General features: G+C 45.4%; 1 protein-coding gene across 2 annotated transcripts; it reads right to left on the bottom strand.

Annotated features, from left to right (window-relative positions):
- Positions 1 to 8,850: 8,850 nt before the first annotated feature.
- Positions 8,851 to 27,600, bottom strand: LOC132459623 (DNA repair protein XRCC4-like). 2 transcript variants are annotated; one of them, XM_060054270.1, is made up of 7 exons: positions 27,462 to 27,600; positions 23,826 to 23,986; positions 22,833 to 23,047; positions 15,194 to 15,360; positions 14,174 to 14,344; positions 12,903 to 12,976; positions 8,851 to 9,252 (listed from the first exon to the last, which is right to left on the bottom strand). In XM_060054270.1, the coding sequence occupies exons 2-7, from the start codon at positions 23,962 to 23,964 to the stop codon at positions 9,125 to 9,127; spliced, it is 894 nt and encodes a 297-aa protein (XP_059910253.1). In that variant the 5' UTR covers positions 23,965 to 23,986; positions 27,462 to 27,600; the 3' UTR covers positions 8,851 to 9,124. The 2 variants fall into 2 exon arrangements, with proteins under 2 accessions (XP_059910253.1, XP_059910252.1); XM_060054269.1 differs by having other exon boundaries at positions 12,903 to 12,982; positions 27,462 to 27,599.
- Positions 27,601 to 27,792: the final 192 nt, after the last annotated feature.

Raw genomic sequence — 27,792 nt, 5'->3', positions numbered from 1 at the left:
GTGAGCGGACCCCCAAGGATAACCCACGTATCAAATGACCAATGAAGATGCTCTACCTCCGGCCCCGTGCCACCTCTGACACAGATGGAAAACAAGCGTCAAACTCCCTCAGGGTGTCACCCAGCCCTGAGGGACGGGTGACAATGTAACTCAAAGATCTGGGAGGACAAAGAGGTTCTCATTATATGGTGCCCTCTCTAATTATGGCCGAGGGGTCCCTGGATTAAGTTAAAGAGGGAAAGCGGTCCGAGAGGTAGTGTGCTGTATCTGTAAGAAGAGAAAGAAAAGGTAGTACCACATAAAGAGAGAGGGGGAGCGAGCCAAGAGATGAAGGAGTCTGTGCCACAGCATTCTCCCTCATGGACCTTTGACGTCCTCTGGTCATGAATCAGGGGGCAGTGGTGGCATTAACAGATGCTGGGAAAAGCTGTTGATGGGTTTGTAATTGTCAAGAGCAGAACTTGTGGGAAAGTGAAGCAGCCTCTGGACTGACGTGAACCTGGAGCCTTTGAAGGTCCCGGGAGGGAGGGTCCCGCTACAAGACGGCTCAACCCGTTAGGTTGACCTCAAGAGAGGTGAGCGGCATCACGGCCACTCGTTTCATTATAGACAAGAGTGAAATCATTCATGATCCCATTCAATATGCAGAGATTCATCAGAGTAACCACCACAAGAGAGGCACTCCAAACATCAACAACCACATCGAAAATATTCAAAAAAAACACATACATCCTCATTTTCGTCCCGCCCAATTTCTTAGATCGTTGATTAACTATCTGGGTGACTGTTTAGAAGATCTTATTTGATTTTTATGTTTGTTTCACTACATTTTTTTGTGAAATGTTTCCATCTGACATCCGCAGAAAACCCCGTCACACAGCAGCACAGAATCATAAATCTTGTTCTAGTGTCTTCTCCGGGCACCACACCCACCCGCTCAATCATAACTTCCGAGAAACATAAAAGTAATTGCAAGGAAAAAGAAGGAAAAGAGTATAGAGTGGGGGACAGAGAATGAGCTGTGCACCACCGCTCTGATGGGTGGTGAGTGAATACCAGGCGCAACGGTCCACCATTTAATACCAGGTGTCAATCACACTGCCACCAGCTGTCAATCAACCAAGCAGGTGTCAATCCAGCAGGGACAGCCGACAGATGCTCAGACAGACAGTGTGTGTGTGTGTGTGTGTGTGTGTGTGTGTGTGTGTGTGTGTGTGTGTGTGTGTGTGTGTGTGTGTGTGTGTGTGTGTGTGTGTGTGTGTGTGTGTGTGTATGCGTGTGTGTGTGTGTGTGTGCGTGTGTGCGTGCGTGCGTGCGTGCGTGTGTGTGTGAGGGGGGAGAGGGGCTGTTCTGTCAAGGGTGCCTATTTGACCAACTCGTTGACCTTGAGTTTTTTTTTATTCTCTCTCTCTCTCTCTCTCTCTCTCTCTCTGTCTCTCTCTCTCTCTCTCTCTCTCTCTCTCTCTCTCTCTCTCTCTCTCTCTCTCTCTCTCTCTCTTCTCTCTCTCTCTCTCTCTCTCTCTCTCTCTCTCTCTCTCTCTCTCTCCCTCTCTCTCTCTCATATTAATTCTCTTTGACTTCCCACTACTTGCCTGGGGCCATGAATTATGTAGTGATGCTACTCCAGAACAGCAGGTGTCCTCAAATTGACAGCCATAATTCGATAAGGCCTTTGTTTAACGGCCTGCGGCGCTGTGCTTTGCTCCTGTCTGAACTATTAGCATACACTGGCAGCGTATGATGTCTTAGCATTCGGAGACGATAGAGACGATCGGCAGAATCACAAAGAGCCTTTGGGTGGTAGTTTTAAAACAGCTGGTTCTGTTTCAATGGGTTTATGTTCACACATGCAAAGCAGCATCCTGCCTCTCTCCCTGGGTAGAGTGTGTTTGTGAGTATGTGGATAGATACCAGTATCCCCAGAACCTTTCATACACACAGTGTGTTTTTTTAGCTTCATTAAAGGTCTGTAACGCCATTTCCTTATATTTTTGCTTGCATGAGTAAATGGTCCCAAATGTTTCTCAAATAATTGAAAAACGATCACAACCAAATCCTTTGGATTTCACCCTGGTGTTCTGAGGTGGGTTGGAGTTGGAGACTCGCAATGACGTCTATTTATTAAGTCTACATCTCTGCGAGCCGAGCAGCTACTTTCCCATTGAGACATTTCACCAGAGTGTGATTCAGCAGCCCCGGCCCAAGCCACGTAGTAGCTAAATGCTTGCGTGGATGACCAATGTCTGATGACGTGCTGCGAAAAAGGCATGAAATTCCGTTTCCGGAATCACAACTTCATCACCATTCAATAGAATCCCTTTCTAATGTTAAGAGAATAACGAGGACAGGACGAAATGGGAGGAAGGGGAAGGAGAGACCCAAAGAGAGAGTTTTTTTTGAAGATGGGGAAATAGGATTGATAACCAGAAACAGACCAGGCCTGCGCCATGTAAACCAGTTATAGTGAACAGGTTGCAACATCGTGGTACCCATTTCAGTCGCTCAATCATAATGTTGAAAATAAGTAAATCAGCCAATCAATCAAATCTAGACATGACATTTGAAATCTATGCATGGCAGCAGGGGGGGGCGTTGATTGGGGAGGGGGGCTCTAATTGGATAAACCAGTTGAGAACCATGTATAGAAATATATTGTTGGGGTCTTGTGTTCAAAATTCCAGTCGAGTCAAGTTCTCACCTTACTTGAACCGCAGCAGAACAGAAGAAACATGGGTGTGAAAGGCCCCTTGGATGTCCAGCCAGGCTGCAGTCAGCAGGCATGCATGTAAGGGGGGCAAGTGGATCGCACAACACCGTTTCGGTCCCGTGCTGTCTCAAATGCAACTCCAAGATGTACCTAGGTTGTGTTTCAGCACAGCTCTGGTCATGAAACTTTTCCAAAAGTGGACGAGGCATTTTAGCATTCGTATAATGAAGAAGAATCTCAGAAGATCCAGTTCGTTTGATGGCTTCTGTGGCTGCAGCACTCTGTGTTTGTGTGGATTATTGTTTTATATCTGGCAACCCGCAGAAGAGTGAATCATAACACAAAGGACCACATTTTAAAGGACATCAAACTGGTTGTGGCGTTGTGGCCGCAGAAGACAGTTTTTCCTTAAATTCTGATGACATATCATGGTCATCTTATGATTGAGAACAGTACATTTGTTACACATTGTTCCTTTAACAAATGTGCTTCTTCATTTAAAGATTTGTGATGTTGTACTAACCGGCCAGTGGCTGGCCGGCAGGCCGGAGCTCTGTGGTTTGTCTTTCAGGTGGGCTGACAGGGAAGGTTCTGGTAGTCATGCTCGAGCCTGTGATTCTGGCCTGGGGAACATGGGAGAAAACAAAGAGAAAGTCCCCCCCTCGCTCTCTGGCCCTTGGTGCAGCAGCTTGTCATTAACACACACAATTACTGGTCAACCGCCATCCGCCTTGGCCCTCCAGAGCATTTGTTTTAATCCAAGTAATAAGGCTAAATGAGTTCCCACCCAATCCAAGAGCAAACGGTCAAAGGGCTTTGTTTTTCTTCAGAAGTTTCAGGGAACATCTGGCTGTAAAACTGTAGGTGGGCACGGAAGTTTTCACCAAAATTGTAACAAATTGATAACTATTAATTATATACTAGATAATGAACTAGTGGGGAATATTATCACCTGCTAGGACACAGCGGCATCTATATTTCTTGACAGTGGTATGACTCATGGTACCACCATAGCTGTGACTTTCTTCTCACAGTCCATTATATCAAATATTCGATATCTCCACTGTGATCTGTCTCCAACTAGTAATTTTTCTGTCCCTCTACCTCTTCTCTGACACACACACACCCACACCAACACCCACGCGTACCCTCACGCACGCACGCACGCACGCACGCACGCACGCACGCACGCACGCACGCACGCACGCACGCACGCACGCACGCACGCACGCACGCACGCACGCACGCACGCACGCACGCACGCACGCACGCACGCACGCACGCACGCACGCACGCACGCACGCACGCACGCACGCACGCACGCACGCACGCACGCACGCACGCACGCACGCACGCACGCACGCACGCACGCACGCACGCACGCACGCACGCACGCACGCACGCACGCACGCACGCACGCACGCACGCACGCACGCACGCACGCACGCACGCACGCACGCACGCACGCACGCACGCACGCACGCACGCACGCACGCACGCACGCACGCACGCACGCACGCACGCACGCACGCACGCACGCACGCACGCACGCACGCACGCACGCACGCACGCACGCACGCACGCACGCACGCACGCACGCACGCACGCACGCACGCACGCACGCACGCACGCACGCACGCACGCACGCACGCACGCACGCACGCACGCACGCACGCACGCACGCACGCACGCACGCACGCACGCACGCACGCACGCACGCACGCACGCACGCACGCACGCACGCACGCACGCACGCACGCACGCACGCACGCACGCACGCACGCACGCACGCACGCACGCACGCACGCACGCACGCACGCACGCACGCACGCACGCACGCACGCACGCACGCACGCACGCACGCACGCACGCACGCACGCACGCACGCACGCACGCACGCACGCACGCACGCACGCACGCACGCACGCACGCACGCACGCACGCACGCACGCACGCACGCACGCACGCACGCACGCACGCACGCACGCACGCACGCACGCACGCACGCACGCACGCACGCACGCACGCACGCACGCACGCACGCACGCACGCACGCACGCACGCACGCACACACACACACACACACACACACACACACACACACACACACACACACACACACACGTACAGGCGCGCGAGCAGATGCCAAAGCATCAAAGTGTCAGTACAGGAAGGCCCACCGCTGGGTTTGTATTGCTCTGAAATACATCCCTTCAGGTTCTAACAGCCTGCCAACTGCTTTACTTCCATGCCTGCGCGCTCCCCTGCAGGAGCCAGCCTCAGTGCCGGCTGGGAGCCAACGGCTGGGCAGGTAACGGTGGGGGCCTAATAAAACCAATTAAATGTATACGGTAGGGAAGAAAAAACAAAGAAGAAGAGCTCTAGAAGTAGCACTGCTTCTGCAGGCGGCTTCTTTTTACTTTGGGCCATCTGTCAGGACCCTAAGTTAGCTCCCCTTAATCCAAAGGTGTGGTTGAGGGAGATACGAGCAACAGGGGTTGGAGGTTTGAATAGTGAGTGATAGAATAGCATAAGCGCTGCCAGGTGGATGAGGCTCTTCTTTTGTATGGGATGGGTCTCGTTGGACAGGACAGCGAAAAGAGACGAGGGGGTTTAAAGAAGAGAGGGAATGACATGTGGTATTTGACCACAGGTGGCAATTGAACCTGGATCGCGAGAAGGCGTCTTGCCTGTATGGTTAGCGCACTAAACGTTGAACCACTGCCTCGCCCAATATAACCTTTTAACCAAAACAGGCATGGCTATCAGTATAATAACAGAGTTGAAATCCTTAATGTGTATCTCTTCATGATAGTATTTAGCTCACTGCAATTTCTGAAAAATACACGTTGAACACACTGCTGCAGTGTGGATGCTTTACAAAAAAATATAAATACTTTATTGAATTTAGTACTTTGCAAGGTTGACTGCTGTAGCGTTTTCTGGGGACATTTGGGTCTATGGCAGTGAGCCAATGAACAAAGACCCCCTCTGTCTACCGCCCCTGGACCTGTGGCCCGGCAGGAAGACATCTGTCAATTTACTGGATGGAGAGACTTGTACAGGTGCACAGATTAAGTGAATGACGATGATAAGCAAGTGACTGACTTATTACTGCCAATTATTCCCCATCTGACATGGCCGTCAACACTGGCTCAATAACGCCGTTCACGTTTTCAGGGAAAAGGGGTAATTTGGTGCGAACAGGGTGGACACTGAACGAAGCAGTATCGTTCCCACAATGCAATCTCGGATGAATATAGGCTTCTTTGTACTTAAATATACTCATTTGTAATTTCATTCTAATCTAATTTCTTTAAAATATTCTCTCTCATCATCATTCACCTAAATCCCACGCAATTAAATTAAATCCTCGTAATCATAAAAATATGGAGTACATTTAGCATTGGCTTTGAGATGGCTTTGAGACTTTCAGAAAAATGGTTGCATTTATATCATTAGTATATCTCCATATCAATCCATCTCTCTAGCCCTGAGATTCCAGAACTACTTTCAAAGGCCTTTTACACAGGGACCTGAGAGACATCATCCATTGAGGAAACGGGGTGTGACATTCCTCAAAGCATTAGTAGCATGGCTGGCCTGAGTCAACCCCCCCCCCCCCCCCCCCCCCCCCCCGGCCTCCAGAAGACATGGAGGTAGCATCAGATCCACCACGCAGAGTGGGACACATTTGGGGTGATCAGAGGTGCAAGTGGGCGTGTCCACCTAGATGTAGGACGGATAGATGAGCAACGTTTGCTACGGTCCTCTCTAAAGCTGGTAGACTGATCTATCCAGCACACATCTAGGTGGACACGCCAACTTTTGATGTCAGAAGAGGCCGATTTTCAAAACGGCTTGTAAGAGCTACCTTTCAGACCACAGGTCGACGGCACTCTGCGTGTGGAGATGCTTTGGGACGATCCCATGACCTGAGGCTAGCATCAGAGGTGAATGAAAGCATTTTGAACCCCATCACAACTCCATCTTCTACATCAGTAGATGTCAACAATGCAGACTGGACGACAACCGCATGGGGGGGGGGGGGGTTCTGATTACAACCAAATGTCGATCAAGCTGCTTAGATACATTATTCCAGTGTTGCCAAATAGTGATAAAATACAGCCAAAATACACAAGTGGTTCAAATAGAAAGTATTGATTACCTCTAATGGCATATCAAAACCTGACGTGATACTCCCAAGGTAGCCCAGTAGAAAGAACAAAGAACCAAATATCAATACACGATGAATTCAAGCAACAAAGAGAAGGACAAAAAAAAAAAAAAAAATGGCAATGCAGACGATAGTAAATCAAGACTCTCAAGTGGTCAAAAGGAACCTTCTACACAAAAGGGGACAATATGAGGAAGGACAAATGAGTAAAAGGCGGTTTCGGACCTCGGTGGGGATGGTGTCTTAGATGGGTGTAGCCCCCTGTCCCTCGTCAGTTGTTTGTCCCTGCATGCTCTCTCACAAACAGCCAAGGCCAGAGAGGCTTGGCAGCTGATCTTGCTAGCTGAGGGCGAAGTTGCAATGTGGAGAAATTGCTTCCATACTCCTGGTCAACATTTCCCAAGCACATCCTCCAAGACATTAGCGAGAGTGCCATCAGATCCCAGGAAAGCAAGGGAGGTGGTCTGACGAGAAACCATCGTCCCAAGACCATGAAGACACATGAGGGATTCTTCAGCGGGCAGAACCGTGTTCACCCTCAGCTGATTGGGCTGAAAATAATAATATATAATAATTCAATACATTTATATAGCGCTTTTCAAGGGACCCAAAACGCTTTACAAAGGGGGTATGTGTGTGAGTCTGTGTGTGTGTGTGGGGGGGGGGGGGGGGGGGACGACAATAGAGCCAGGCTCTGTGTTTACTATGGTGATTTTGGCAGGTATGAAACCAGTTGACAGATCAGTTGGTAAGAAACCGAATTTGCTGGTCGAATGGGTTTGATGTTGTGAGCTAAAGTCTGGCACCAGAATGCGAGTGATCCTCCAGGAGACGGTTGCTCTGTTGTTGCTGAGTGTTTTTGGACCAGGGGTTAACGTTCCCCCGCTGGATACTCAACAGGACCTCCTATTCATGCGCCACTGACTAAGGCTTTAATCACGCACATGATGACACCTGGATCCCCTCCATTGGTGGAGGACATGGGTGGGGTGGCACAAAGGGAGAGGATACGTTTAACTCTGAGAACCAAATCAAAACATAATGAAGTGACTGGCGGTGGTTGAAGAGAGGACTCACAAACCGAAGCAGAACTAACACCGCACTGCATATTCCCCTCACAAGGAGCTGGGGAATCGACAGGCTACAACAAAGTGCAAGTGCCAGGTCAAGGGTGAAAGTTCAAGCTGTAGGTCTTCTAGCCAACACCTAGCGCAACAATGCAATAGGTGTTTCCATATAACACAGATGACCGTCTGGCTTTGTCAGTGTGGGGAAATGTTATGAGGCTCTTAGGATTTAATTTAAATGTCACAACAAATAATTAGCAAGACCGATGAGAAGAAATGTAACAATATATATAACAAGAAAAATAACAATATTTTATGAATTATGTTCTGGATTAAAGTTAAAAGGTGGAGTGAATTAGTTTTCTGGATGAAATAAATAAAGATAAGACGATAATTCATTATGATTACTAAGTTATGGTTCCAATATCTTGCAAGACCTCACAGTCCAAATCCGCTAATCCGCTCTAAATGGGTGACAAGGTAATCTATTTCCTTTTCATGTTTTCTTTAGAAATATATATTGGTGACTGCAGAACAACCCTTTTAAACCCTAAATTGTTTGCTTCCAGTGGATAGGAGGTATCAAGTTGACTTCCTCTTGAGAGGGATTAGCTTTGATGATTCACTGCAGGTCATTTAAATAAACAGTCCTAAAAAGGCAACAGTCTGAGAATCCACATACATTTGTGTGTGTGTGCGTGTGTGTGTTAGTGTCGCTAGTCTTGACACGCACACACGCAGGCGCATACATTCAGATGCGCCCGCTCCCGCACGCACGCGCACACGCACACACACACACACACACACACACACACACACACACACACACACACACACGGCTATTCTAGGTTCCAGATGAACTGCAACTGTTAACAAGCACGATAATGGCACTGTTGAAATCACTTCATAAAATACGATTTTATTGCAACACATTGAAATTGAAAATACATGGGGTAGAAAGCGTATTCCGTTCACTGTCAACATTTGAAAACATGTTCCCCATTACATTCACTTTTATGCATCATCAAATTTAATATTGAATAATTTGTGAGAATAATCACATTATATCAAAAACAACACTAAATCTAAAGAACAAGTCTGATGCCCCATATCGTGCGCTGTGTTTCCTGTTGATGTTGTGATCGTGTGTACTTGAAGTGACCACCGTTGGTTTCACTCCGGGTCAGAGGAAGAATCCTGAGTCTGGACACGGAGAGACCGGCGCTTCCTCCTGGGGGCAGAGGCTTGGTCTCTGGGGACGCTCTGATCCATGGGTATACCACCAGCCACCAGATCACGTCCTGCACATCAGAGACAGACAGATAGAGAGACGCACAGAGAGGTAAAGGCAGAAAGTGGAAGACAGAGATAGAGAAAGACAGAGAGTTCAGAATCAATACTGATAAATGAACAACTCAAACCAGATGTTATTTGTCTTGTTTGTTGTTATTTCTGTTGTTTAAAACGTATTGGATGTACTACACCCATTTGAGTCAACACTAGCAGTAATATTTTTATTGATTTATTGAAGGAACAGATGTCTTGGCATGTCGCTGTATATCTCGATCAACTTTTGGTCGGCATGGAACATCGATCATTAATCAGTTCTTTGGAGTGCTTGTTATGGCAGGTTTCAGCAACAGGTCAACTTGGTGCAACACCACCAGAATTCCTCACCCTCAATGCGTTTTCCCTCAGCAATGTGTGGCAGATTTTATGACTGATTATTCATCAGATAACCTCTGGGGACCCCTCACAGACCCTTCATCACCAATGCCCTGTGGCCCTCATCGGTAGAGAGAGACAACATTCCACACAGCCAAACATTTCGGTACAGCTACTGGACAGGAAACAAACAAGGTCACAAATGTGTCCAGATAGACAGAGCGACTCACACCCCGCGGTCCTCTCAGGGGGCTGATGCTAGCCTTGCAGATTCAAGAATGAGGCAGACACAAAGTTGAATGCTAGATGAACGCCCTAAAGGGGCAAGGCTGACGTAAGTTGTTGTCGTCGTTCATTCTTTGGCTGCAGACATCCCACTTACCTGATTGGGAGAGTTAGAGTGCAACAGCAGGGTTGTGGATGTGTTCTGATGATACGATATAAGCCTTTGAATGGTTTTTTTCTACTTGCGTCCTTCTTTTTAACTACTTTATTCCAAAGCTTTTGACGCGCCCTCTCGTACGTTTCCCATTTCCTCAAGTCACACCACCGCTTGCGTATTTGCAGACGTCACAGATCCATCCGTCCAGATCTCCATCAATCTAGGCTGTCTGAGGGCTGACCCGCACTCAGTCTCTTCCCTCCACCACAACCAAAAACATAAGAATAATTTACATACTTGGGTTCACTCAGACCACTCGTTCATTGTCTGACAAGTTTTTTCGGGCTCTGATCTCCACAAGGACTTCTGCAATGCAGTCCTCACCAGCATCTCAAACACATTCCTCAGTCCTCTGGTAGCTGTATGGGCCTCCCTTGGGCCCAAGGTTCCAGTCTGCTAGCCAAGCAACGCCTTGATATGAACGGGATTTCCCCAGTGACAGCCAACCAGTTTACAACCTGAACCGGTGCACAATGGTAGATGAAGCCTTTGTCGCGTTATCTCTGTGATGAACAAACAGGTAATCTGAAAACAGTATACGCCCCAGGGGTTAAAACCTTTTCTTTTGAATGTGTTTGAAATAAAGCGTGATAGTAACTGGAAATGTAATAGCAGGAGTATAAGCAGTACCATTTGTAATATGTAGCATCAGCTGGTATTAATACTCACACTTTAAATAATATTAGTAGAATCAGTAGTGTAGTATCAATCAGCCGTAGTTAAAGTAGTAGTTTTTGCAGTAGTAATAGTAAGTAGTAAGCAGGAGGCAACAATATCATGCGTTGTAGTGATAGTAGTAATGTTATCAGTAGTGTCATCAGTATTTAGCAGTGGTATTAGCGGTGTTAATACTTGTTCCTCTCTGTGACGGATGTGTTTCCCATGTCCCATGTCAGATGCTCGGCCTGGAGGGAAAGGTCAAAGATTGAACGCTTTCCTTTTTTTCCCTCCTTCTTTTGTTCGTCCTCTTTGCCCTGTAATTATCAGTTATTTCCAGACCTGTCGATATGAAAACAGCCTGGGGGTGGGAGGGTCAACTAGGGTCAAATATGTCTGTAAAAATTATAAAACCATACGCCAGGATATAGACTGGTACCACCCGAGCACTTAAACAACATTTGCTTTATAGTGCAAAAACGTACTACACTTATACACACAGACATAAATAATATTGGGAACACCCCCTTGATTAAAATAATAATTAAGGTACAATTTTAAATCAGGAAGACACCCTAAATCCACCTAAGATCTGAATCGTTTTTGCAACGTTCTTTCTAAAATCCAGAAAGACATTCATACTATAATCGCGTACTATAAAAATAGGACCAACCATAAAAAGCTAATTCCATCATAAACAGACATTAAGGCTACACAATAAATTGCTCTCTCTTTGAAGATGGAGAAAGCAGTTTCTTGAGTCAAAGACCTCGTGGCAAGCTGCAAGAATATATATTTAGAGAGAACAAGCAGGTCAAAATGTCTAGACTTGCTCCTTTAGGCATAGCTTCAGGAAGACAGAGTAGGCTTTGGGGCCAGTGAGATACGACCAATTACATGAATATCAAGAGCACTATAACACCGTAGCATCGTTAATGACGACAGGGCCTTTAGCACCGCAACATCTGCGGAAAGGCCACCAGTCAGCAATGTACCAGAGTGTCTGGCTAGCAAACCGCAACGCTCAGGCCAGTGCCCTGAGCTCAACCCTGAACAACCCGTCGTCCATCTTCACCCGAGCCTGGGGAACCAGAGGGTCAAGGCAGGAGAGGGAGAGGACAGAAAGATAGGGAGAGAACAGGGATAGAACAGGGAGATAGGGAGAGAAAAGAGAGGCGGGGGGGGGGGGGGGGGCTAAAGCAACTGAAACAGTGTGAGACTCAAAACAAAAGACCCCATAGTAAAGCGGTTCCACGTTAATCCAGACCTCCTGATGCAACTGCTTCGACGTCAGTGCGTTGCTGCAATATAATGACTCTTTTGGGGCGCAGCCTTTTGGCGTGCACACAGGCAAAGCCATTGAGAAGGAAGCCAACGTGGTTACCCCAGTAGACTGCGGCCGTACTGTAGGGGGTGGCCAGGGGATCGAGAGAGGGAGGGGGGGGGGGCATGAGTCAGCAGTCGTGAAATCGCGCCTGTGCACCCCCTTGATGCAGGAAGAGGGGGGGGGGGGGGAGACCACCTCAAGGCCTCGCCGTGCTGGAACAATCAGAGAGGACCTCACTGGGTGGGTTCATGACTCATGACGGCCGGTGTTTCCCAGAACCCCTCCCCTCTTGGGGTACGACACACTGTATGTGTGTGTGTGTGTGTGTGTGTGTGTGTGTGTGTGTGTGTGTGTGTGTGTGTGTGTGTGTGTTTGTGTGTTGACACCTTTAGTCCTTATAATGTGTGCTTGTTCGAACATGTGCAGAGGGTAAAACGGCTGGGGACTAGGTCTGCGTCACACTCTGAGTCACATGAGGACCCGTGCGTCAGCTGGAGTGACTTGGACGGTCTCCCTCTCGCCCCGTTTCCCCCCGCCCTGCTACGTGTGTGTTTCGCACATGGCAGGGGGGGGGCTTGCGCACATTGCAGAGGGGGGGATTGCGCAAATGGCGAGTGCTCTGTTGTAACAATACGATGCTGACACAGTAACGTTTGCCCATGGGGCAAAAAACCTGCAGTGAACACGCAACTCACTTGGAGTCAGCACCCGATGCCTCTGTGTTCTTTGTTTGTGTGCGTGAGTGGGTTCAGACCAGTTCAATGGCCCAGTTTGCGATTGGGTTTGAAGAAGCAATCATTGCTATGAATCTTAGCCATATATATATATTAAAAAAGACCCACATGAACAGACGTACAAACCTGTAATGAGTATGGTTGGCTGCTGAGATGGCGTTATCCTCGTCTCCTCTTCTCTAGTGACGTCTTCATCTTCTCTGTTGCTGGATGGAAACAGAAGGATGGTTTGGCAAATACAAAGCCAAAATGAACACACAAAGCATCATCGGGACAGAATTCAGCTTGTTGTAATCAGTAAACAGGCTTCAAACAGGATCCTCTACTAGGGTTTGCAGTATGTCGCAACAAGCAAAAATATCCATCCACTAAGGCCTATTCAACTAGCGGCCCGTGGGCCAAATGCGGCCCCTCTTAATTTTTTTCTGGCCCGCAAGAGGTTGCATGCAAAAAATAAATAAAATAAAGGAGAAACATAGTTGCATGCAAATCAGGTTTCTGTGTGTAGCCGGTGATACTAGCCAGTATCAGTACCCCACAATCAGGAACTGGCATCACTTATTCTGACAATGTTTGGCTCAACCGATACGTATGAGTCTAGCTTTTCTCATATGAATGCCATCAGAACAAGGGCACGTTGCTCGATGACCTATGAGAAGCTGCATGAGTGTCTCAGGATGAGCCAAACTAGGCAAACAAGGCAGTGCAATCTTTCTCACTGACTCACTGGCTCAAAATGTCTCATATGTACAGTAGTTCTGTTTTGTGATGATTCAAACAACATTGTGGAATTCTAAATACGTGTCCAAAATATGTGAGAACGAAATCTTTTATAATGATACGATTAAAAATGAAGAAGGAAGGAATGCGTCTGACAAGTTTATTCCATGTAATAGTACTATATATATTAAGTTAACACTACTGTAGGTACGATTTATTTTTTGTGATTCATTGACGTAGTTTTACTATGTGTGGCCCATGAACCCCCAGTGGTTTTCCTTTTCGGCCCACTTGTTAAGGAGGTTGAATAGCCCTGCACTAATGGAAGCAAAAAACATATTTCTTTAATTTGGATACTGATATATGGAAGATTAGACTCTATTTACCAATGAAAATAACAATAATGCCAAAAATATTTGAGAAAAATTCTATCTTTAATGGTGGGGCTGAAAACCATTACGTTATTTTATGTAGAGGGTGGACTAGATGCAGTACAAGCCATCACACCCTAGACTCCCTAAAGACGGGATACTTTCACTTCAGCCAAAGCCATTTCGAAGTCGATACCGACCTCAAAATGTGGAGTCGGTACCGCTACAGAAACCAGAATACCAGCTGTACCACGGGGGTCTGGGTCCCCCGGTCAGTAGAGCACAGTGGAGGCGCTTTGTGCTGACCTTTGCTCCTCCTTGTCCTCCTCCTCATCGTCGCTGTGTGCGGTGCGCTGGAGCTGACGGACGGAGTGACGCAGGCCTCGGATCTTGGCCTTCTTCTCGTTCAGCACCGTGACGAAGCGAGAGTAGAGTTTCTGCTCCGTCGCCTCCTTGTGTTTGACGTGCTGCCCCAGTCTGCAAAGAGCCAACGCACGCTGAGCCACATACGCATCAGCCCCCGGCCCTGTTTGTTACCCCGTTGCCATACACAGACATGTTTACACACACACATACACGTTCAGAAATACACACAAATAAACACACACTCAAACTCACCCTCAAGCATTCCCAACGTAGAGATAATTGTTTTAGAAGAGTTGTTTCTCTGAATAATAGGACCAAATCCCAAACAGATATGAATCTCGCCATTTGTATTGTATTCCGCAAGCATACGTTTGACTGAAAGCAAGAGTTGATGAATAATAAAATCAAGTCCCAGTTTGATAGTTATGGTCAATGACGAAATGAGTAATTAATTCAATATAGAGGTAATGTAATGCAGGAGTAAACATCAGTGATGCTGAGGCCAGGGTGGGACTCGCTATACTCTCCAGTTGGCCACTAGTCTGGACGTTATGCCGGGTGATTGATTACTGTTCCCTCAGAACAAATTAGGCAAAGGAAAAAAGAAACAGGCCGCTGTTAGGGGAAAAAACAACATAAAAACACGACCAGAAATAATGACTGAACAGTCGTGTTCAGCAGATGTTTTCTCTTCTAAATCATATGGTCAGTAATACCAAGTAACACACTGTGTTTGGTTTCATGTTTAAGAGCAAAATGGTTTGTGTTTCTTCTAATAATAATAGTCAGTAATATACTATCATGTTTACTAGATGTTTAAGATGTTTCTTGATGCTTGTATTTCTTCTAATAATAATATAGTCAGTAATAAACCATTATTATGTTTTCTAAATGTTTAAGATCTTTGTGGACGGTTATATTTCTTCTTATAATAATACAGTCAGCAATATCCCATCTTACTCTCTGAGGATGCGCTTGTGTTCCCGTTTGAGTTGCCGGTTCTCCTCCCGCAGTTTGGTGTTTAACAAGCCCAGCTCAGTGCCTTGCTGCAGGGTCTGGCCAATCAGCTCCTGGTTCAGTTCCAGAGGATCCGGGGCAGGCTGCAGCTCCACAGAGCCTAATGGTATCTTTAAAACACAAAACACAACACACAACACACAACACACACACACACAAACACACACACACACACACACACACACACACACACACACACACAAACAGGTGAATATGAGACTATTGAGGAGTGAAAGCAAAGGAGAGGACATAAGAAATTAACCACGTGAGGGTTAAAGGAGTGTGTGACGAGTTTGACCAACAAGTCCTCTCGCTGAAAACCCCTATCTCAGATTTACATGTATATTTAATAGCAATGAGCAATGGTTTACCTTTCTAAAACTACAAGGGCTTACAATGCACATTATTGCAGTTAGCACTATTACACGCCATCTAAGCAGTTTAAAAGTTATAATACAAGTGCTAAAAAACGAATGAATTTCCTGATTTGATATTATCGATATTACAGTAAATTGTAATCATTGTTCAGAGGATGAACTTCTACAGTTCATTCACAGCATTGTACAGTATTTGTTTCAACGTTGCTCTTGGAGACCGTTGACAAGGCCCTTCTGCTGTCTGCTCTCTCCTTCTCACTTGCGCATGCAGCACACACACCAACCCCTCATCCCAACCTCCCCGCCACACACACACACACACACACACACACACACACACACACACACACACACACACACACACACACACACACACACACACACACACACACACACACACACACACACACACACACACACACACACACACACTAGATAGACAGACAGATAGTGCCCTGGGAAACCAGAAGGTGGTCAAGTGCTAAACCTTTGCGGGGCTTCGTTTGGGGTCGCCGACCCGCTGCCATAAAAGCGGCCACCTTCAAACACTGTCATGAAATACTTGTCATTTTTGTCCAGGCGGGATGCTGTCCTGGCAGGCCAGACAGCTGTTCCCTCCTCAGCCTAAACATGCTACCATGAGTGGACACTCACTGATCCCCAGCCTCTCTCCCTCTCCCCCCCCCTCCCTTCCTCCCTCTCTCTCTCCTTCGCTCCCTATCCACTCAGTCCCTCCCGTTCTCTCCCTCTTTCGGCTCCCTCTACCTCCTCCTGATCCCTTCGTAAATCTAGGTCTCTTATTTATCGCTCAATCTATTCAATATAATTAGTGTATTGTTCTAGCCTTTGGCTACTAAATAACAATGCTCGAATGCATTCTAAGGCAGTTGGCACACAGCGAACGCAGGCGGCCAGATGGCCGTGATAATACTATCCAATCCGCGCTGCGGCTAACATCGGACAATCTGTGTCCCCGTCGCCTGCCAGCAGCGTAGGTGTTTCCAAACATCCTGCGAGGAAATAGCTGGAGAGGGATAAGGGCAATGATGAGGTCTGATGCCATTTATATACAGAACAAACAAACCCAAATAACGAATATATATGTATTCTATATATATATATATATATATTTAAAACAAACCAATATATATATATATATATAAATAACATTTTATTTGTTGTTCTAATGGAAAAGAGGACACTGAGGAGACCACCCAGAATATAGGAATAAGACGCTTCCCAAGGTCTCATAAACATCCACAGCAGAAAGGAGGATTGTCACAGTGATCCAGTGCAGGCGTCCAGTGGGCACCATCGGTGACTCAGTACGCTTCCTAGAAACCAGAGAGAGCTGGCTCCCTGGACTACTGGGACTTGATACAGCTGGTGGGATCTGGACGGGACAGCCCTTAACAGCGGCCTCGTGAATCAAGCCTCGTTTAAGATGGGTTTAAAAGCACAAGGAGATACGTGACTCAAGTCTTCCCAGTGCGGTTCTTGTCTACCTCAGCGTGAGGTGGGACAGTGAATGAAGGTGCCATCACTCAACGTAATGACTTGTGTACATCCCACCTTGTGCATGCAGGCCATGTATCTTATGCACTTTGACAGTTACAGTAAGTCAAGCACACGACAAGCTTTGATCTCGCCTCCTCATCTCACCGACCGCAGCCCCGCCCCTCTTTTTCCCCCTACTCTGTTATCTCCTACTTTACGTGAACGTCATGTCGAATGTCATTCAGTCATAAATCCTCTCATGCAGGGATACTGGAAGGCCTTTGAACAGCGAGCTGCCAAACTCCTACCATTTGCACACTTTTATTTTAACGTAAATCCTTTGCTTACATCTGCGGCATAATAATAATAATAATATAATAATAACACAGCACCAGTCCCCACTTTGATGAAAGCCCAGTAACACCGTGGCAGGGCCAGGGCTGTCCGCACACATGGGTCTGTTCCTTTACATTCCTGTGCCTCTGGGGTTCCCCGTTGAGGCTGTTGCCCAAAAGTCAGGGCTGGCATTCGGCAGTACACACGACGCGGATGGTCTTGACGATCAGTCCTGTGTGGACCAACCCCTAGTGTGGTCCACACTAGGCAACCTTAGGCATTCTGGGGGAGACACATTTTACAGGGCAGTTGCTGCAAAACCCCTCTCTGATGAAAGGCTCAGTCAACTCTACTGAAAGCAACATTTCAAGAACCATTTCCCGCCTGCATTTCCGCAAGTTAGACAAAGGGCCTTGTTGCCCTGGTAAACAGTAAAGCAGCAGTTTGAGCGATTTAAAATTACAAGGAAGAAAATCATGGGTTTATGTCTGATTGTCAACATTTGAATCCAGATATCTGAGTCATCCGCTAGGAGAAACCGGAGGCTCTCTTCTCCATATTGGCTGTTGCCACTGTTATCGCAGTGGCAACTCCCAGCGAGTCGGGAGTTTGCCTGTTGATATCAAACAACTATCAAATATTTTCCCCCTCAACTCTGCGGGGGCGGCAAAACAGTTTTTCTTGAGACCCTGCCCCCGAAACTACATGTCAATCAGAGCCGACTTCCGCCAGGATCACCCGCACCCCCCACCCCCTCTCCCCGACTGAGTCGGCAGACTCATTATCGGGGGGGTTCATTTTTATTAGATCATTTTGATTAAATCATAAAAAATGGATAGACGCCATTGATGGCATCCATCTTGTGTCCCATTGTTTTTTTCACTGCAAGAGCCAAATGGAGGACATCCACAGCCAAAATCTCGCCCAATGGAGACAATTGAGTCAACGTGACAGATGACATGGCGAGACGCGGCGCAGTGGAAAACAACAGTGGGTCGAGCAGAGTTTCCAGACGGTGACAATCCCCCGCTTTCCTCCTGTGTGGAAGCGATACAAGCCCAAAGGTCAGAGTGCTGTGCGTGTGAGCCGGCGGCTGCCAGCCTGTGGGAGGTCAGATGGCGTGAAGCCTGAGTGTGCCAGGCTTCACGCAGGACTACTGTGGACCGCTGGCACCCACACTCCCACCCAGAGGCGGAGGGACACTACTGGACATAATACAACAAAATCTAAAGAACACTTTCGTTAGCAATGAGATGAGAACCGGACTGCTAAATATCGTATCTATCGGGTATCTGTGGACAGCACGGTGTGAAAGGTTTGTACGTATGTATGTGTCTGTGTGTTTGTTTGTGTCTAAATGTAGGTGTGGAAGGGAAAGTCCAAAGGACCCTCCACCCCCCAGTGATATTACCATAACCATTGAGAACAAAGCTTTCCGTATCAGCCCCCCCCCCCTCCCTCTGCCGTGTCCTCGGGTGAACTTTCCATCCCATGGGATAACCAGATCTTATTGTAATAAGATGGCTACAGCTATAGCTTGTAGAATTCTTATTCATAGATGAGCATTTGCAATAATTTTAGCGCCTCCATAAACTACACGCAATATAGCGATGTATGTATCATGTCAAAATCAGTTATTTAATGCGTGATGATGCCCCAATTTTGTTTTCGATTGAGCACGTAGGAAAAACACAAAGATAAGCAGAAAAAGAACGAAGTCCTTGTGCACAGCCTTTTGATCCACAAAGGTAAGCAGCTTGGCATTGTGCGGGAGGTGGCTATGGCGACAGAGCAAGGGGGTCTCTCTCTCTCTCTCTCTCTCTCTCTCTCTCTCTCTCTCTCTCTCTCTCTCTCTCTCTCTCTCTCTCTCTCTCTCTCTCTCTCTCTCTCTCTCTCTCTCTCTCTCTCTCTCTCTCTCTCTCTCTCTCTCTCTCTCTCTCTCTCTCTCTCTCTCTCTCTCTCTCGTATGGGCATCAAGCAGAGAGCAAGCCCATCTGCCTCCCAGACTTCTGTGCAGAGGCGTGAGGTCAGATAGCGGGCAGGAAGTAAGGGGCGACGTTGGGCAGACAGACGGACAGACCGGCCCTGATAATCCACTTGTTTCCGTCGAAGGTGGACACACTCTTCTACAGCCCACCACAACAGAGATAGAGGGGGACAATATGGCGACCACACAGTGTCATATGAAAATCGGTTCACACACACATTGGTAAATACTACATACACACATAAAAGGAGGTTTAAAAAATATCGATGTAGAGTCAAAACACTGCATACCACATCAATAATTACCCAGTTGAGCCACATCAAGTGTCCAAACTCGGATAAACAAGAGTAGGCCATAGTTAGATGCAGAATGATGGATACAGAATACAAACATAAAAAGATCAGAGGCCAAACATGAGCATGGTGAAGATGGACCACCATGGTTGAAGAGGATGCTATTGAGGAAGAAGTCTTATATATCTGAACATGTGGGAGATGACAATAGGCTGGTGAAGGGGCGTGCTGCAGGATTTGATGGGATGAGAGAGGGCCGAGGAGATGAGGGTTTGAAGGAATGAATGGACAATAAGTGCAAGGTGAATGCAACGGTAAGGAAATGAGCAAGAGTAGAGGATGGAGGTGGAGGGAGGCAACAGTTATACAGACGACTGAAGCAAAAAATAAAAGAGCAGAGAAAGTACAGCTGAGTGGAAACAAGAAGAAACAAACAGAAGAGCTACCACACTGCACTGATGAGCAGTTTGCAATCGAAAGATGAGACGCGATAGCGAGAGCCTGAGCTCAGAGGCCTGCTAAACAGGGCTCAGTTAGATGAGGATCAACTAAATCAACTCCATCTGTAAACAGACTTGGGCAGAATATGTCCTCAGGTCTGCTGATGAATCTACGGATGACTTACGGAAAACTTGGAGGGTCAAACCATTGAGAGCCTGGTTTCAAGCTGAGGCAGAAGAAACAAACAATGAAAACTTGTGATTTTTATTGGCCATGCCATTTGTGGCAGGGCCCTCTATTTAGTCACGTGCCACCTATCAACGGACAGCTAACCTGGTCCTATCAAATTGCACATACACAGATAGGCGGTCAATTTAAGACCTTCCATCTCACACACACATTTTCTGCCAAGGTTAGTGTGCAACAAAATGGGTTGGGATAGACGATGTACCCCATAGGGCGATGGTATAGTGCTCTCTGTGGTTAAATGTCGGTATGCTGTATCTGACCTGTGTGTCACGCTATAAATCCGACAGCAGGGAGCTCCCTAAAAGGGTGCAACCATACTGCCAAACTTAAGTGAGTTACCATTCTATTTCATCCAACACATCTATGACATGAGTGATTTCTGACAGAACTGCAAAAGGAAAAGAGAAAAAGAATGGCTGCAGAATATGGAGAAGAGATGAGAGAAGACAGGATGAAAGAACAAGAGCAGAGACTGAGAGCTGGTGAGAAGTCTCTAACTGAGAAATAATAATGGAGTCATTTGTAGATACAGTATCAGCCAATTGAAAATGTCTGCCAGCAGCAATAACAATATCTAGCAGCTTACAAAGGATAAAAAAACTTGGTTTTCCCTTAAGAATTCATTTAAAAAGTAGTTATTAAAGAAGTTCCTTGAAACCTCCAACATGGCTGAAAACCAGCAAAGACGGAACAAAATAACGAACTGTGAATGTGCGAAGATTCAAACCTTCATCTGATATCTAATGAATATGCACCCATATTAATCGTTCGCAATATATTTATGGAACCCTCACCCAGACAATCACTAGAGCTATATCAGAGTACGTGGATTTGAAGCAGACAAAATGAAAGGGTATTCTTCTCTGCCTCTTATCTTCACCAATCGTAAAGCAGATGAGCGTGCTACATCTGTCCGAGTTACATCATCGATTTCTGCCCTTGTGATGGAGAAGTACTTAAAGAGACATTAAGGAGGAGTTAAAGTCTGGCTAGGTCGTCTTAAATACCTGCTTAGGAGCAGGTTAACCATGAAACCCCTAATTACACATATCATTACAAGTTCTGGGGTCATATTCATAAAATATCAATGTCAGGTTAAGTTCACCACCTGGTTTGTCCCTGCACTCTATTTAGTTTGCTCCTAAAAGGAAGCTTGCCTCATTTTGCTCATATCTCTACCCTCAAATTATTAAATTTCTAGGGGGCATGAAAAATAACTGAGGGAAAATTTGGAGAGAAAGGAAGCAGGTGTGAGACAGCGATAGAATAACTAATACATATATATACATAATTAATTATATATATATACAATCCAGGATATGCTAAAGAAAAGATGCATGTCCATGTCTCAGTTATTACCAGCTTAACTTAAATGGCCAACATGCATTCAGTGTTGGCCAAAGGGGAAAAAGAAACCTTGGTTGTTTGATCAAGGTAGCGCAGTCCATAAATCAGGCCTTTTGTGGCCTCCCGGTGTTCCTAACCCCCTGGCATTAAGCCCCAATGCTTTCTATTGCCGCTGTCCCAGGACCCCCGGTGACCTGCTAGCCCGGGGCTAACAGCGTGCTACCATTTTTGGGAGAAATTCAACATCAATCGTGGCGAAGCACCAGGAGAATTACTCAATCTTAGGAACTCTCAAACAAGGTAAAGAGTTTACTATACTTGTGATGGGTCTATCTAATGGAAGATTTGCTCAATTATAGATAGTAGGTTTCTATTTAAAGGGGCATATGCCTGGAAGAAAGAAGAAAATTATAATGTTCAGCACTAGTACAATGCAAACAAATTGTCAGATTCCTATCAATAGCCTGGGGATACCTTCCTGCAATCATACCATAATACTGGGGGAGGCTGTAAACCTTATCTTTTAAACAGCCCCTTGTAAAGCAAAATACTTCCTTTCTGCACAATTGCATGTTGTTAGGAAATATATGTATCCTTGGGGAATAAGGATGGGATGAGTAAACGTAGTCAGAGATTCACTATAATTTGGGCCAACAAACAATTAACTAAACCTATATGCTACTTAATGAAAGTAATTCGCTGTGAAAGGAAAAGCTGAACAAACCAAACCCAAATTGGCCACCTCAGGGGCCGTAGCAAATATTAAAAAAGATATTATGAACTCGGAGAACCCAATTAAATGATAGAGGCTGGATCATTTAGTGGTGAGTGTGTTTGACTCAAATGCTAAATGTAAATCCCATCATTACAACACAGATTGCAAAATATATTTTAGACAATCACCTGAGAACATCTTCTGAAAGCTCTGATATGGGAGGCTGTGGAATGCACATTAATAAGGTAGAAGGCAATTTGACACCTCCATCTTTATAAAGAACATGATAGTTGCCTTACTATAGTGCGCATAAAATAGCATCACCTGTTTAGTTGCTTACCAAAATTCCTTTGCAGGTCTTCTCATATGACAGATGGCAATGATCTGGTGTAAGGTGAAAAGAGTAATTGTCCTTTTCGGCTTTGTGACCTCCTCCACTTCCTCCCTCTCTTCCTCTCTCTTCACCTTCCACCAGGGCTTGATGAAGATCGTCCACATATTGTTGCCTGTCAACACCCATGTCACTCGCCTCCCTTGTCACCTCGTCCTCGGAAACTGAACGCAAAATATACAGTTGGTCAGCCTTCAGGGAAAACATGCTTTCGGCTACAGACTCAAACGTAAACATGCAACTATACAGTAATGTGTGAACACCTTCAAAGACAGTCGGCAACAAAAATGTTAGGATCAAGCAATTCGATGTTGCACAGCTGGTCCCAAAGGGCTGAAGGTCCCAATTATCTTAAGCTAAACACAGAATCAAAGAGCCCTGTACAGGGGCGCACAAATGACAATTGCCGTGCGAGTGTCCACATATCTGTCAAAGCCAGCATATCTTTGCCCTTCAGCTGTCCAGATGGAAGGCCATAGGTTCACCAGTGGGCCCGATTATGCTACAGATACCTTTACAAGGTCACCATAGTATCCACTTAAAAATACACCATTACACATACAATGATAGGTCTTGTACAGGTTGAATCCATCGGGTACACCTGTAAGCTGGAGCCCATAAGTGAAGCAGAAAATGTTCAATGTGGTCCCTCTACTAACTAATGAGTCAATAGCTTTGTGCTGGGGTTCAGCCAGGTGGTTGCACAGTGAAGACCTGCTGACTGTCAGACCTGATGACAGCTCGGTAGAGCCAAAAGTGAATGGTGTTGATCGCGGGCCTTGCTGTAATACAACCATAGCCTGTACAAACGTAATTTCTTTATTACCTTTAATTGGTCTCTTGTTTCGTTTTTCGTTTTTTTTTTTTTTGTATTCATGCATGTGGCTTCACGTGGAATCATACAATGCATGTTGATGTGTGCTGGGTTTGCAGCTCCCTTACCTTCTCCTATCCAGGCAGCACTGCCATCGGTGAGAGCCAGAGTGAACCCAGCACCCACGTCTCCAGCCCATTCCGTCCGTAGGAAGTAGGGGGTGTCTGGGTGAGAGGCCACATTGATCTTGAGCACTGTGCCACTCATTGTCTTGCCATGGCCTTCAGACCTGCAGAAGAAAATAAAGACTAGCCTTCAAGATGGTGCGTCTATTATCTATGAGGTCTTCCTCAAAGAGCCGATGACCATTAAGAGAACATGCTGTTGATGTTGGTCATACTTCACAACACAATGTCCTTGAATTACATTGTAAAAGGGTCTGTATTGAAGCAAAGCACAGACAATAGCACAAATTAAAAGTCTTGTCCTTACAAGAAAATGATTTATCTTGAAATAAATGTATCTAATTTTGGTTGATTACTTGAAGAGGGAACTGAAAGAGATGCCCTGAAAGTATGTGAATCATTGCCACGCTCTTCCCTGCATGCATAGTGCCTTCTGTGGAAGCTATTCCTGGAAAGTGGGATCTTCCTTTCCTGTTCCTTGTGAGTTTCTCTTGTCCGTCAAGTGAAGCCCTTTGAGTTGTTAACGGTGGTCGATACAAATGAGTTTGACTTGACTCAACATGTATTAAAGAGCCGGAGAGACACAAGGTGCACACCATTTGGGATAAGGTGCACATACAATGTGTATTTCATAGAAAAATAATTATAATTCCATTCCCCGAGTCATACCTACCCCGAAACCATCATGATTAAAATCACGTTTCATCTATTGGCGATCAAGCCAGGAAGTATTTTTATTTTACCTAAATGTAATATATTATATTTAATTTGTACATGGCTTTATATAGACTTTTGACAATCCACTTTTAATCCTTATTTTTCAGTCTACTTTTCATATCTCTTTGCTTCAGTGTCCCCCTTCAGTGTCCACCTCTAGCTGCTGTAATAGCTGAAGAGACGAATCATTCTTTATTTTCACATATAGATAACTACAATCGCCCTTCTACGAAAGTGCATGAAGTTAAAAGTTTCAGCAATAACCACCCTATTTCATCATGGTCAGAGGTAGAGAGGGAAGCTGGATAAGGAACAGCTGTTTAGGGGTGTACTGCTCTTAAGCTCATTCGCCAACATTGCGACCTTCCTCTATTAAAGTGCAGAGAACCACAATGCAATTTTACTCCATGAAATCGGATTACCGATTGACAAATCCCGAACAAAAACAACCTAAGAACATGCATATGGCCATCTCTTTCGATCCCGTTCACAAAATGAAGCGAGCGAAACTTTTACTTGATTGCAGAAGTCCAGGTGAGAAGAACACGCCATTAGAACACCTCCGACACCATTAGAACACCAGGTTAGAGGCGCGGCGGACATCTTCCCCTGGCCTAACTACAGGGCAGCGTGAAAAGGGACAGGCATATTGGCAGGTGGCCAAAATGGACATGTCTGAAAACTGAAAATGAGCCCCTTCGCAGAGCGTGCCATAACTTATTGCGTGGCTTGGAGGTTCCTTTATGTACAAAGGCTCTCTGAGAGAAGGGCTGTCAGAGCAGATGTCGAAGAGGATTCATACTGAGGGATGTTGCAGAGGCAAGACACATACCTGCATGCACTGTACACACGCACACACACAAACAGGACCTCAGATTAAAGTTGACCCCTGGTCCTTCAGAAAGGGAGGTGGGTGTGGCCTGAGTGAGGAGTATCAGCAACAGGTTTCAGGAGTCAACTTTAACCTCATAAAGGGATCCCAGCTACTCATTAGTAACTGTAGCATCTGCTCTGCAGGGATGATGACCTGCCTGCAGTAATGACAGAAGTACACGCCAATTAAATAAACAGATCGCACTGCAAGGAACGGCAGATGGAGGTTTTCGCTCTGCAACGCAGTACCGTTCAATGAACCATTACAACCACTAAATGCGCGCAGCACGCAGAGTTCCAGGTGTGCGTGACACAAAAGGTCAAGACACGCACATGCACACACACAAACACACACACAAACAGACAGCGTAGTTAGAAAAACACAATTTACTTCCCACGCATAAATTGTTAAGTGTCCAGGATTTTAAAGTTATTTCAAACACTAAAGAATAGATTGCTTTTGACATATGAGCAATACATTTGTCAAAAGCAAAACATGTGGAACTTGCCTGTAGGGTCTGTTAGTTTGTTGCGACCTTTGCTGATCTGTAGAGATATTCTGCACACTACTCTAGCTCCAGCAACATATTGAAGATACCTGGTCAGCTTTAAGTGTTCAACATCTTCAATATCCAGTAAGGATGAGTAGTAGGTGAGAACCATTTTGGAGGAATTTAATAAACCTGGCCATTGAGTCAAGGTGCTTCACCTCGGACATTAGTGGTTTGTTAACAATACAGACACACTGTGGACCACAGACTGTCAAGCACTGTCTAGCTGTGTAGTTTGCCTAAAATGCAATTTCATCATGATTTGCAGTTTGAAGAACTCCAAATACTGTTTCAAGAGCATATAAATCAGAAGAAAACCAATAATAACTTCAATAACTAAAAGAATAATGCTATACAAGAATTGAGAACATGCCATTTCATGACAATAAAATCAGTAGACAGGAAGAGAAAGACCTCCAAGTGGCACGGAACAAACAGTCTGGTCTGTCAGACGAAATCGAAGTGTGCCATGGTTGTATGAAAATATCAATACACAACAATGACATGATTCTTTGATTTGGAAGATGGTCATGATTCTGTGTTAATAGTGTGTTCTATAAAATCGGAATAATTTAGATGTGGTTCAACATATTTCATGATGGTAAAATTGCATTACATCTCTGTACTACTGCTGTGTAAAATTGACATACCATGATAGATGTGGCTCAACGTATTACATGATGGTAAAATAAAATCATATACTATTGATCCATATGAGTGATTTTGCTTAGTCAAATTCTCAACAGTATTGTTAAAAACTGGTTTTACCATAGCAAATTTATTTTTTTATTATTGGCTAAGCACATGTACATTATGTGTGTTATGCGTAATACAAGTAAACTTGTGTGTTCATTCCACAGACATAATTGTTACATCAACCAGGCTCCAACTATACAAGTCTCCAACTGTATGTCGGAAATATGCTACATATTTTTTGGGTGATGTGCAATATAACATTTTTCTATTTACATTTGGATTGTGAAATTGGCATACGGTTTAGGAATTACAACATGGTATAAATGTGATCAAGATGCTGTGGCCGTCGCATGGTTGCAAGGAAGAAGACATAAATGTGCGAAGAATGAACCATAAAAAACGCAGTCAGACATCTGAGAAATGGATATTCTAGCAGAAGAGTTATTATGGAGGATGGATATCTTCAACATGTAAGGTATGTATCTGGGGGGCCATATTTAATTTGTCATAATCAACCCTTTTTTAATTTAGAACAAAGCAGCAAAGGGGATATGGTCAGCGGACCACAAATACAGCCCTCAGCCTCATGCTGCTGCCTTCACTGAAGCTGAAAGACCCCATTTCCCCTGTTATAAAGAGGATAAATAAAAACAACGTGATAACAGATAAGCTCACAAGACGATTTTGATAGCTAAGATAGTTTGTGTCTCCACTGTAAGTAATCATCACTTTAACTTCTTACCCTGTACAGTACTGTATGGAGGATGTGAGAGTCCGGAAGTGGTAACATTTGTATCACGTCGATGTTTAGTTTTCTTAGCCAATCACAAACGAGAACGTCACTTGCGTGGCTACGTAACTCCAAAGAACCGGAAAAAAACGGGAGTGTGATGTGTCTTTGATTAACAACAAAAATGGTAAGATTATCGCTCCCGTAAGATAAGATTAACTTTAGCTCATTGAATAGTTAGTCGGATGTAAAGACTGCATAGCTGGATGTGCGACATAACGTTATGGATGGTTTACTTCTTCAGCAAACGATAGCCAGAGCTAATGCGTGTAGCTAATGAGAA

This window comes from Gadus macrocephalus, chromosome 6 (genome assembly GCF_031168955.1).
Source record: "Gadus macrocephalus chromosome 6, ASM3116895v1".
In the NCBI taxonomy this organism is placed as follows: Eukaryota; Metazoa; Chordata; class Actinopteri; order Gadiformes; family Gadidae; genus Gadus; species Gadus macrocephalus.
The sequence above is the reverse complement of the archived record's forward strand: the minus strand, read 5'-3'. Positions and strand labels throughout refer to the sequence as shown.